This window comes from Microtus oregoni, unplaced genomic scaffold, assembly GCF_018167655.1.
Source record: "Microtus oregoni isolate MIOR12 unplaced genomic scaffold, Mior012 000009F_ref0000495, whole genome shotgun sequence".
In the NCBI taxonomy this organism is placed as follows: domain Eukaryota; kingdom Metazoa; phylum Chordata; class Mammalia; order Rodentia; family Cricetidae; genus Microtus; species Microtus oregoni.
In genome coordinates, this window is record NW_024543068.1 from 13,774,544 (window position 1) to 13,787,367 (window position 12,824).

Here is a 12,824-nt window from a genome sequence, read left to right on the forward strand (position 1 = left end):
AGAGGCAGCTACTAGAGGGGTCTTTTACCTCTACCGATGCTCAGACCAAAGGGGTGATCCTGTTCTCCAACTGTCTCCTCAGACTGCAGGGGAGTACTGAGCTCCTGTTTCCTCCCACCTGAAATTCCTCTCTCCACCCAGCCATATCACTCCTGTCTCCACCTCCCTAGTGCTGGGATTAAAGGCACATGATCCCAAGTGCTGGGATGATCTTTGTGTGATCTCTGTTTCATTTTAGACAGACTCAATCTTGTATAACCCAGGGTAGCCTTGAACTCACAGGATCCCTCTGCCTCTGTCTCCCAAGTCCTGGGATTAAAGGTGTGTGCCACCACTCCCTGGCTTCTAGTAACTTACTTCTGCACTCTGATCTTCAGGCAAGCTTCATTTATTAAAATATGAACAAAATATCACCACAGTGAACACCACCAGGGAAGGTACTGTCCAGGATTCTACCCTCAGAACTTAAGACAGCACTGGGCATACACCCAGTATTAAGTCAGCATTTGCTGAAAGAATAAAATCTCAATATACCAAAAATACAGTCACACCCATAATATACAGTGTGCTGGATGGGTCCATGTCAACCTGCCACAGCCAGAGTCATCAGAGAGGAGGGAAACTCAACTGAAGAAATGCCTCCATAAGATCGGGCTGTGGGCAAGCCTGTTGGGCATCTTCTTAATTAGTGATTGATTCAGGAGGGCCTGGCCATTGTGTGGTGCCGTCTCTGGGCAGGTGGTCCTGGGTTCTGAAATGAAGCAGGCTCAGCCAGCCATGCAGCTCCCCTCCACAGCCTCTGCATCAGCTCCTGGCTCCAGGTTCCTGCCCTGACTTCCTTCAGTGATAAACAGTGCTGTGGAAATGGAAGCTGGATAAACCCTTTCCTCCCAAGTTTCTTTGGTCATGGGGTTTCTTCACAGTAATAGAAACCCTAAAACATAGTCTTTTTTTTCTTTAGCTCAGTATGCCACCCAGACTTGGGGCTGGAGAGATGGGTTTGGCTCTCGGCACTCACATGGTGGCTCACAACCGTCCGAAAGTCCATGGGATCCGGCGCCCTCTGCTGACCTCTGCAGGTCCCAACCATGCATGTGTACATACATACATGCAGGCAAAATAGTCAAACACATAAAATTAAATATATCTACATATGGATTTTAAAATTAGGCTTCTAACAACCATTTCCAATACTTCCTCTCCTGCCTTTGATTTATTTCTCCTCAAACGTCACCCTGTGCTGCTGCGTATCCGAGAAAATGAGGTCCAACAGCTTCGAGCCTCAGCTGAGCTCCCAGCACCGTTTCCTCTCACAGCCACCAAAATGCACTCTTTTGCATCTGTAACCAAACAGCAATGCTACCAAGGCCCACTGTTTTCTCTTAACTATTTTTCCTTTTTTCCTCAACTTCCAAAGGATAGCCTTTCCTTTGTCTTTTTAAGAAATTTTCTTTCTGCTTTACTTTTACACCACACTATTCAATTCTTTTAAAAATTATTTATTTATTTTTATTTGCATTGGTGTTTTACCTGCCTGTATGTCTGTGTGAGGGTGTCAGATTTTGGAGTTACAGACAGTTGTGAGCTGCCATTTGGGTGCTGGGAATTGAACCTGTGTCCTCTGAAAGAGCAGTCAGTGCTCTTAACTGCTGAGCCATCTCTCCAGTCCCTGTTCTTCAATTCTTTCTGACACAGCTTCTAATTGATTTTCCTTACTGTCTTCTGTAGAATCCAGTCCTTGGTCATCACCATTATCCATCCACTGAGGTACTTAACTGTCTTAATGTGAGCATCACCACACCTCTCAGACATTCCGTTACCCTGGGCATGCTGGAGAAGTGTCCCTGACCCCATCCCCCTTTTGCTGACAGGCTCACACTATAGTCAAAGGCTGAACTGACAATCCTCTTGTCTCTACCTCCAGGCTGAGATTACAGATGTTCTGACTTGATTAAGGTTCTCATTTTTATTGGAGGGTGGGCGAGAAAGAGAGAGCTTTGTTTTTAAAATATACACATTAATGGCAGCATCTCAGTCCAGTGTGGACTGGTGGCTTGGCAAGTATTTCAGCTCCTTAAATAGTTCTATGGAGGGGCTGGAGAGATGGCTCAGAGGTTAAGAGCACTGGCTGCTCTTCTAGAGGTCCTGAGTTCAACTCCCCGCAACGATATGGTGGCTCACAATTGTCTGTAATGAGACCTGGTGCCTTCCATGCCAACATTACATTGTATGCTTAATAAATAAATAAATTAAAAAAAATAGTTCTATGTGCATTTACCGGGGTGGCCAGTTTTTCTAGGAGATTCTGTGACGTCTGTCATTGTCACACATCCTCTACGCCCAGGGCTTCTCAAATGGCAAGCAAGTGCTCTGTCCTGAGCTCCAGCAAGGAGAGTATGACCAAAGGGAAGGTTTAAATCACTGCTTCATAACCTCAACTATTTATCTACAAATGACAATGAGCCTGTAAAACCAGGACAGTTAGCAATGAGTGTCACCTACTTTGTGTGTTATACTTGGGGTTTTTGGGTACCCTTCTTTGGGCTTCTGGGTCTCCTTCGGCCATGTTCACCAGCCACACCATTGTTGCTGTCGAGAAAGACAAAGTTTCTGGTGAGTTCTTACAGCCCAGGACACTGCGCTAGCAAGCAAAAGGCTGTTACTTCTGCAGCCACTGGTCTGTGATGTCACTCAAATGTTAAACACAGAAGGAACTGAGGGTTAAAACACGGTAAAGACTGCAGGTGAAGGAACAAATATAACCTAGTCTACAGAGCGAGATCCAGGATAGGCTCCAAGGCTACACAGAAACCCTGTCTTGAAAAAACAAACAAACAAACAAACACAGAAACAAAACAAAAAAACAAAAACAAAAAAGGAGAAAGGAAGGAAGGAAGGAAGGAAGGAAGGAAGGAAGGAAGGAGAACTGGTTAGAGCCATGAATGCACTGGCTGCTCTTGCAGAGGACCCATGTTTGATTCCCAGTACCCACACAGTGGCTCAGAACCATCCGTAAATCCAGTTCCAGGAATCCAATGCTCTCTTCTGACTTCTGACCTCAGAGGGCACCTTAAAACTGAATGCACTAACACAGTATCACTCTGGCATACTTACAGGAATAGATAAGAGCTGGAAAGAGAGTTTCATTTCTTTCCTGAGCTGTTTCAACCAGCATACGAAGTGGACCTTTGGGGCATAAAACAGCCACCAAATCTAGAAAGATAAAAAAGACACCCAATAAAACATATTGAACTGTGTAAATGAGCACATGCTGGGGAGGACTTAACTGAGGGGCAGGCTTAATGCATTTGACAAAGGAGTGCGGGGAGAACATGGAAATGCTTGAAGTTACGTAAGAAAAAGAGCAACCTAAGCAAAATGAAACAGAAGAGCTGTGCAAATTACACTTGGGCCTTCCTGCCATGTGCCCAGTCTCCAGTGTATGATTAGTGGGGTCTAGACACGACTCTTGGCTGGAAGGAGAGAGGTAGCAGCAGCAAGAGAGAACTGTTCTAGAGTAGTTCTCAACCTGTGACAGCAGAGTGGAAGGGAGTCATTTTCAAATAATTCCACCTACAAATTACAGACCGACGCTTTGGAGGAGAGCATCCTTTCTTTAAAGACAGTGCGGAATGGGGGTGTGCTGTGGGGGCGCACTTGTCCAGCACGTGAGCCTGAACTTGGTCCCCAGCATCTCAGAACAAGCACACTTAACTAAGGAACTTGCAACAAGAGGGCAACACATTTAAATAAAATAATAGCTTCTTTGTATGACAAAGTTTAATATTTTTTCAGTTTCCAGTCAAATAAAGTACTTCACAAATATTTAGGTCTCAGAACATATGTGGAGCTAAAAACTGACTCAGAGAGGAGGCAATATGCCTAAACTGTGTCTGATGTGACACCATTTTCTTCCATAGACTATAATTTTTCTTGTATTTTCTGTTCTAGAAATTCAGAAAATAACCTCAAACATTTAAAAATATCAAACAGGCACACTAAAATTGCAAAGGAAGGCCTGACAGGCGACGTCAGGCCACTGAGAGGCCTGCAGTGGCCATGCATCTGCAGAGCAGGAACACAGCCCAGCGCTCTCCTCTCAGCACTCCACTCCAACCAGTCCAGGTGAGGGAAGTGGATTTCCTGTGCAGACAGCTAGTGACATCTTCAGCTGGGTTAAAGGGGCCACATCCTGCAACTATTCTGGTTTTATGACATGTTTCCCTTATAGAATTTTGAAATGAATAGATTCAGTTATTTTTAGGGCAACTGAAATGAATGTAAATTAATTTACTTAAAAGTTTTCAGAATACTTCTGACAAAACATCTTGATGCTTTGTAAGAAATGGAGTTGAGAGTCACTATCTAACACTGGGCACAAGACCCAAAGCTCTGAGGAGGTCTCACCTGTGCTATGAGCAGGGGGCTGAGGGTCATGGAGAGAATAAGACAGGCTTAGAATTCAGATTTTAGGTCAAGCCACATGAGATTAGGCAAATATTTTACCACTGTAAATAGACAGATGGTAGATTTACAAAGCATCACTAAGATGAGTTTCCATGAGAGTGGGCACAGAGTAAAGGACTTCTCTAACCCGACTAGCTGCTCTATTCCCAAAGGCTTTTCTCCATCAGTTCAAGAGGGAACGACAGATTCCAGCTACAGGTCACCACATACTTCCACGCTTTTTAGAATGGTGAGCACTGAGAAGTCTCTGAGAAGGGATCTCTTTTTGGCTTTCATGTGGGGCAAGAGCTGCAGAATAAAGCTAGTCCCCCTGTTACTCATGACTAGAGTATTATTGTGACTTTTTCAGGACCCATGTCACAGCAGTTGTTAAAGAATTAGAATCTTTAATTGTCCAAAAGCATGTTTACAATTTTTTAAATTTAAATTACGCGTATGTATGTGGGTGCCGTGAACTGAGTTCTGGTCCTCTACAGGAGTGGTATGCACCCTGAACTCCTGACCTATCTCCCCATTGCAAGGTTTGCTTTTATTATTGAATTGATAGAGGTTTTTGTTTGTTTTAGTTTATTTTTCATGACAGGGCTTCTCTGTGTAACAGTCCTGGCTGTGCTGGAACTCCCTCTGTAGACCAGGCTGGTCTCAAATTCAGAGATCTGCCTGCCTCTGCCTCCCATGCCACCATGCCTGGATGTAAAATACTAGGTTCTTATTGACAACTTTTATGCCAGTTATTACTGGAGGCAGAGGTCCTTGTACTCACAGAGAAGCACTAAGAGAAGCTCCTGCTTCTCTTAGTTAATCACACAGGGGTGTCTCCTTACTGGAGGAGATACAAATCAAATATCTAGATTCCATCCAGAAAGCTGTGAATGGATTCTGTTAATGACCTGGTGACCTTTATCTGGAGACAGACCTCACCCTAATTCCCCAGAATGATTATTCCAGACTTTTCCCTTCCTAAACCATTACCCATTCTGAGGGGAGATGTTGCAAGTACTTTATGGCCTGCTGACCTCTATGCTATGGTCAGAGATCACACTAGAGTCTAGGCCTTTTAGCTATAGAACCCACCCTCACGGTCACATGGTCTTTGTTGGTACACCTTAAGCTTTATTGTGCACCTGGAATTGGACTGATTGTTGCCTGGAAACCTTTCCCCGAATTGTACTGTGTTTTAAATAAAGTCAACGATGAACTGCCTGGCATTAGACTCCCTAAACCGGATCCAGGTTGATGTAGTCAATCTGCACCAGGTTGGGACCCCTCAAGTTATGTGCTCTACCCACAGGTCTTTCTGTAGATTTAACTTCAAATACAATAAACAAGCAGGCACTGGGCTTGTTTTACAAATGTAAACCTCATTCTCAGAATTTTTTTTTTTTTTTTGAGAAAGGTTTTAAAGGGCCCAGGTTGGTCTGAAACTTATTATATTAGCTATGGATAACCTTGAAACCGCTGGTCCTCCTACCTCTACCGATCAAGTGCTGAGATCACAGCTGTGCACACATCAGTAAAAATGTCATCTTTAAAGGGGTGATTCCACTGAAGTTGCTTTATGATTTTGACCTTACAAATGAACTGAAGAGGGGCTGGAGAGATGGCTGAGTGGTTAAGAGCACTAACTGCTCCTCCAGGGGACCTAAGTTCAATTCCCAGCACCCATATGGCAGCTCACAACTGTTTGTAGCATAGTTTTAGGAGACCCAACACCCTCAACTCAGACATACATGCAGGCAAAATACCAATGTATATGAAATAAAAATAAAGAAGTTATTTTTAAAAAACTTAATTGAGGAAGGGATAAAGGTGGCTAAGAGGTTAAGAGCACTGGCTGCTCTTCTAGAAGACCTGGGTTCAATTCTCAGGACCCACAAGGCAGCTCACAACTGGATGTAAATTCAGTTCTAGAGTATACGACGTCCTCTTCTAGCCTCTGCAGGCACAAGGCCTGTGTGTCAAGCATAGATATACAGGCAAACACTCGCAGACATTAAAAAAAATGTGTCAAAAAAAAAAAATGAGTTGGGGGCAGAGAGATGGGTCAGCTGAGGTACCTGGACCTGCCTGAAGAAGGGGAGCACTGACTCCAGAGGTTGTTCTCTGACCTCTATACTTACGCCACAACACAGGCCTTTATATAAAAAATTATCAACTAATTCTTAAAGAATAAACTCAACATTCTACATGTGTTGGGTGGCTGCTAGCACTTCTCAGCATATATTCAATTCACTGAACTCTTACATTCCTGCACACTTGTTCCCAACTTACAAGGAAATCAAAGCTCAATAAAACTACTGATCATATTTTGCTTTTTTGCTTACTGTTGTCTGGGGGACTAAAGCCAGGACCTAACATATGCTAAGAGAAAGAACTGACTCTAAATCTTCTGACCAGAGAACTACGGTTCCTCCCATCAATTCGGCACACACAGACTTAAAACTGCAAGTCCTTACTCTCAGGGCTGGAGATGGGGCTCATGGCACAGCACGTGCCTAGCACCAACTAGTTCCAGATAAAATCCTCAGCACTTTAAAAGGAAAGAACACTAAAGAGCTATGGGAAATAGCCATTAAGATTTTCCTTAAATCAAGAGAACTAGAATAGGAAGGAAAACACACCAGCAAGGATTTCTGTGATGAACAAAGTGTCAGTCTTGAGTTTTACCATATACTGAAATCACAGCCAAGATGAGCCATGCGGTCCACTCAGGGAGGTACTTGATAAATACCAGGGCCATCAGGGCACTGATCATAATGAGATACGCCTGCTGCAGTCGAAGTGGGCCTTTCCAGTGAATGGCAATCATTCCCACCACACCAAAATTCCAGATGAGCAGAACAACTGTAATGTAGTCCACAGCAACATTGTAGGTCTTAAAGACTTCCCTGGAAAAATAAACAAGGATTTAAGGTGACTTCTGTGTAATTCTCATGTTACATAGTTTAGAAGTAAGATTCTGAAACATTAACTCTCGGATTCCATTTTTATGTTTTTACTATGGCCCATGCTGTACTGTTATTTTTTTAAAGATTTATTTATTTATTATATATACAGTATTCTGGTTGCATGTATGCCTGCAGGCCAGAAGAGGGCACCAGATCTCATTACAGATGGTTGTGAGCCACCATGTGGTTGCTGGGAACTGAACTCAGGACCTCTGGAGGAGCAGTCAGTGCTCTTAACCTCTGAGTCATCTCTCCAGCCTCTGTACTGTTATTTATGTAACATCTTTTTAAAATCACACTTTCCTCAAGCAGAACTTATTTTAACAGGTATTACATTATTCACATTAATGAATGAATTTCATTAATACAGGTCACACCTGTAAAAATAAGAGCAAAACTAAAAGAATTAAATCATATTGCCTATAATACCATATTTTATGAAATCCTAAAGTATCTGAAACTAGAAAAAAGAACCAATCAGATTTATAGCAGAAACATAAATATTTTCATAATGAAACTTATGGTATCCATTACAAAACATAAATTTTATACAAATACATATGCAAAGAATATAGTTTGACACACTGTTGCTACAGAAACAAAGAAACAAACCCCAATCCCACTAATGAGAAAAGTGTCCAATAACACAGCCTGAACCCAGGTGGGGGTGGCACATGCCTTTATTCCCAGCAAAGGAAAAGAGAACAGAGCTGGAAATTCATCTATTAATCTCTAGAAGGATGACTGGACTTCCCTTTACTCACTCATTCATTCATCCTGGTTTTTTGAGACAGGATTGCACTGTGTAGCTCTGGCTGTCCTGGAACTCACTTTGTAGACCAGGGTGGCCTCAAACTCCCAGACTGTCTCTGCCTCTCAAGGGCTAGGATTAAAGGCGTGTGTCACCACCTAGGTTACCTTTATTCTTATACAATGCCTTTTATTTAGAGTGTCTGTGTGAGGTGGCGTGAGCTCGCGGGAGCTTGCCAACACGGGAGCAACTTAGGCCCTCTGCATGTGTGTGACAGTTGTGTGACTTGATCTGTTTGTCGGGACCTGTCCCACTTTTTGTTTTTCGTTTTTTTTTTTTTTTTTTTTCGAGACAGGGTTTCTCTGTGGCTTTGGAGCTTGTCCTGGAACTAGCTCTGTAGACCAGGCTGGTCTCGAACTCACAGAGATCCGCCTGCCTCTGCCTCCCGAGTGCTGTCCCACTTTTTGAACTGACTTTTGGGAAGCCATTCCTTATGCTGGGTTGCCTCACCCAATTTGATGCAGGGGAAGGAGCGTGGTCCTGCCTCAACTTGATGTATCATGCTTTGTTGACTCCCTTGAGCGGCCTGTCCCTTTCTGAATGGGGTCAGAGAAGGAGTGGAGGGGTAGATGGTAGAAGGGAGGTGGGGGGAGGGAACAGAAGAAGAGGAGGGAGGGGAAACTGGTATGTAAATAAAGAAAAATTAATAAAAAAATATAATAGAGTATCTGTGCAGTGCTAGGAAAAAATGTAAGGCCTCACGCATACTAAGCATGGGCCCCACCACTGATTTATCCTCCTAGCCCTTTAAGGAAAAGAATGCTTAGCATTCTGTGTGGTGTATGTGGGTAAGCTCGCCTACAAGGGCAGATGCAGAGGCATGAACTTGACATCCACCTTATTTTTTGAGACACCATCTCTCACTCAACTTGCTGCTGCTGTTTGGCTAGCTTGACTGGCCTGCAAGTCCCTGGGATCTGTCCATTTCTGTCTCCTACTGCTGGGGTTATAGGAGCTTGCCACTCTACCCGGCTTCTACGTGGGTTCTGGGTATCCAAACCCAGGTTCTGATACTTGACCAGCACACAGTGCCACATGAACCAACTCCCCAGACCCTGCTTAACTTTTTCAGATGAAGAAAATTACCATTTTAACTTCTGGAGAATAAAAATCTATCATCTAAAGAGACTGCAACTACAGGAGATGTCCTAAGTAGCTAGAGAGAAAAAATATATATAAGCACAAACTGTGGGCCAAGGGGATGATGCAGATGATTTTTCTCCTATTTTGAAATTCTAAAAGTAAAATGTTGATATTTCTGAATGAGGTTGCAATGTGTATTATACTAATCATTTCAAAAACAGGAAAATCAAACTAATCTCAACTCTTAGGGAAATATGCGTAAGTTAATACAGGATGGACAATAGAACTCCCTCCCCTGTCCCATAGTTCTGTTCTCTAGGAAAAACACTGCTGTATTAGCTTTATGTTATCCTTCCAGAGTCTACCTAATGCATACTTTATTTTCACGCAGGGCTGAAGATGGGCTTGCCCTCAATCGGTAACAGAGGATGACCTAGAACTACTGATCCTGCTGCTTGCACACCAGGCTTATGTGGTGGTGGAAAAGGAATCCATGGCTTTCTACCAACTGAGCTACTTCCCCAGCCCCCCAAATACACATATTCTTTTTTTTTTTTTTAATTTCCGAGATAGGGTTTCTCCGTAGCTTTTTGGTTCCTGTCCTGGAACTAGCTCTTGTAGACCAGGCTGGCCTTGAACTCACAGAGATCCGCCTGCCTCTGCCTCCTGAGTGCTGGGATTACACATATTCTTATTAGATACAAATGACAGTCTGTTACACTCAGTTCTGACAGCGTTTTGTTCTTTAATTTTTTAAAATTTTTATGTGTATGAGTGTTTTGTCTGAATATATGTATGTGTACTGGTATGTGGACCTGGTTGGTGCCTGAAGAAGTTGGAAGAGGATGGGGGACAACTGACACCTCCAAGTTGCCCACATGTATACTGTGGCACGAGGTCCCCACCTCTCTATTTGGCCAGCAGGATGGCTCAGTGTAGTGAGGAGAGAGGGCCTGCTTTTGGTCTCGCCCCACCGGCTAGTTTACACCAGAAATAATCACACAGAAACTGTATTCATTTAAACACTGCCTGGCCCATTAGCTCTAGCCTCTTATTGGCTAATTCTCACATCTTGATTCAACCCATTTCTAATAATCTGTATGTTACCACGAGGTCATAGCTTACCAGGAAAGATTTAGCATGTCTGACCTGGCAGCTCCATGGCGGCTCTCTCTCTACCTTCTTCCCAGCATTCAGTTCTGTCTACTCCACCTAAGTGCTGCCCAATCAAAAGACCAAGGCAATTCCTTTATTCAACCAATGAGAGGAACACATAAATAGAAGGACCTCCTATACCAGATCAGTGGGTAAAGGCAAGCCTGACTCCCTGAGTTTGATCCACAGAACCCAAAGTGGAAGGAGAAAATGGACTTCTAAGGGTAGTGATGGATGCCACAGTAAATAAAGAGGCCAGGAAACTGTATTACTTACCCCAAGTAAATGAATGAAAAAAAGAACAGCAACAACAGAGATGAAACAATAAGCCAGGCATGGATGACCTAGAAGAGAGAGAGCTCAGATATAACCAACAGCCTCCATAACTCCTAAACAAGGAACAGGGTGCATGCTATCACTCTGTTTTGTTTTTGGTTTGTTGTTGTTGTTGTTGTTGTTTTTTCTTGTGCTGCTTGGGATAAAACCTGCGACCTGGCACATGCTGGCAACTGTTATATTACCAAGTTCTAATCCATGCCCATGTTTACTTTTAAAAGGCAGAACAAATGTGGCTTTGGGATCAGTGAATAGTTAGTTATTCAGAAATCGTGGGTGCTAATCAGAGTGTAAAACAGAAATGTCATAAAGATACATATATACACACATGCACACAAACAGTTAACATATTTTCTTTTTTTAGTTCTTTTATAAAAGAAACAAAAGACATCACTTGGCATTTACTTGCCAAAACACATAGATAATAATTCCTATTATTTATTCTGGCCCATAATTGGAAAGAAAAAAAAAACGATGAGCAAAAAAGTGTTGGGACTGGAGAGATGGCTCAGTGGTTAAGAGTACTGACTGCTCTTCCAAAGGGCCCAGGTTCAATTCCCAGTACCCACATACAGTTCACAACTGTCTGTGATTCCAGCTCCAGGGGATCTGGCATCCTCACAGAGATATAGCAGCAGGCAAAAACCCCAATGTAATAAAAAAATAAATAAATCTTGAAAAAAAAAATAAAGGGGCTAGAAAGATAGCTCATTGGTTTAAGAACATAAGGTGCTCTTCCTGAGACCCTGAGTTAGGTTTCCAGTACCGTGCCCCAAACTGGACAGCTTTTTAGATCTGAAACTTCTGGCTTCCATGGACAGCTGCACTCATGTGCAGATACTTACACAGACATGCAAAACATGTAAAACACCAATAAACCAATTAAAAAATTCCTGTTTATATACATTCTTAAAAGCCTTTAAATTTTTTTTGACATAACATAGCAAGGTATGCTGGGTTACAACTCATGGTAAAGTGCTTTCATAATGTGCAGAAGAGTCCTGGGTTCAATTTCTAGTGTTGCAGGAATTAAAAATAAAGCAACAACAACAACAAAAGCAACAAGTACCCACAAAATTTAGAAAACATAAAAATACTGAAAAAAACCTAACATTTTCTCCTCACATGGTTTTCACCTGCAAGCGTCAGCATGTATGCAAGTCTTCTGACACAATGTAAGCTGTACACAGCTTTTATTTATGCCTTTAAAAACAATCTGGTTTGAGGGGTGGGTAGATTAGCCACAAACTCATAATCCTTCTGCCTCAATCCGGGCATTACAGGGTCTGCCACAACTGCCAGCTATACTTCATCTTTATGAGAAACATATTCATATAGCACACCAAATTATTTTTTGAAACATGATTTTTAAATATTCCACTCGCATGTATGAATTTACAATCTAGACTTTCCCTACATATGGAATCTGTTTTATAAATACTTATATATATTTAATAATCTCCCCACCCAATTATTATTTTTATTATCATGAATGTCCTAGCATACATCTTTTTCTTTCTGGATTTTCAGTTCTTTCACAGAAACTAATTTTAAAAATTACTTAAATTTGCCACGTGGTGGTGGCCCACGCCTTTAATCCCAGCACTTGGGAGGCAGAGGCAGGTGGATCTCTGTGAGTTCGAGGTCAGCCTGGTCTACAGATGGTGTTCCATGACAGGCTCCAAAGCTACAGAGAAACCCTGTCTCAAAATTCCTCCACCCCCCCCAAAAGTTACTTAAATTTAATTAAAAGTCTACTAAGTTTTCCTAATTATCTGATCATTAATAAACACTGGCTAATAGTTACAAAAAGGACTAATCACATCAATGTGCCAAACACGTTCATCTGATTTTTTTTTTTAGCATGCATTTGTTTCCACTAATGAGGAAACACATCGACACACCCCTACCTGTTTATCAGCTACCAATGTTCCCTTCTAACTTCTGACAGGCTATCTGTTCCTTTTCTATGTCCCTCACCTCTCTCATGACTTTCTGATGACTAAAGAGCACCCTCCACTTGA

At 42.4% G+C, this 12,824-nt stretch overlaps 1 protein-coding gene across 4 annotated transcripts in view; it reads right to left on the bottom strand.

The window, feature by feature from the left end:
• The window catches only part of Psen1 (presenilin 1), a 51,792-nt gene that overhangs the window by 4,087 nt on the left and 34,881 nt on the right, over positions 1-12,824 (bottom strand). For all 4 annotated transcript variants that reach the window (XM_041658291.1, XM_041658292.1, XM_041658293.1 and 1 more), the window contains exons 6-9: positions 10,741-10,808; positions 7,135-7,355; positions 3,115-3,213; positions 2,503-2,589 (exon numbers count right to left, since the gene is read on the bottom strand). In XM_041658291.1, coding sequence (XP_041514225.1) covers positions 2,503-2,589; positions 3,115-3,213; positions 7,135-7,355; positions 10,741-10,808 — 475 coding nt within the window. The remainder of the gene's footprint in view (positions 1-2,502; positions 2,590-3,114; positions 3,214-7,134; positions 7,356-10,740; positions 10,809-12,824) is intronic.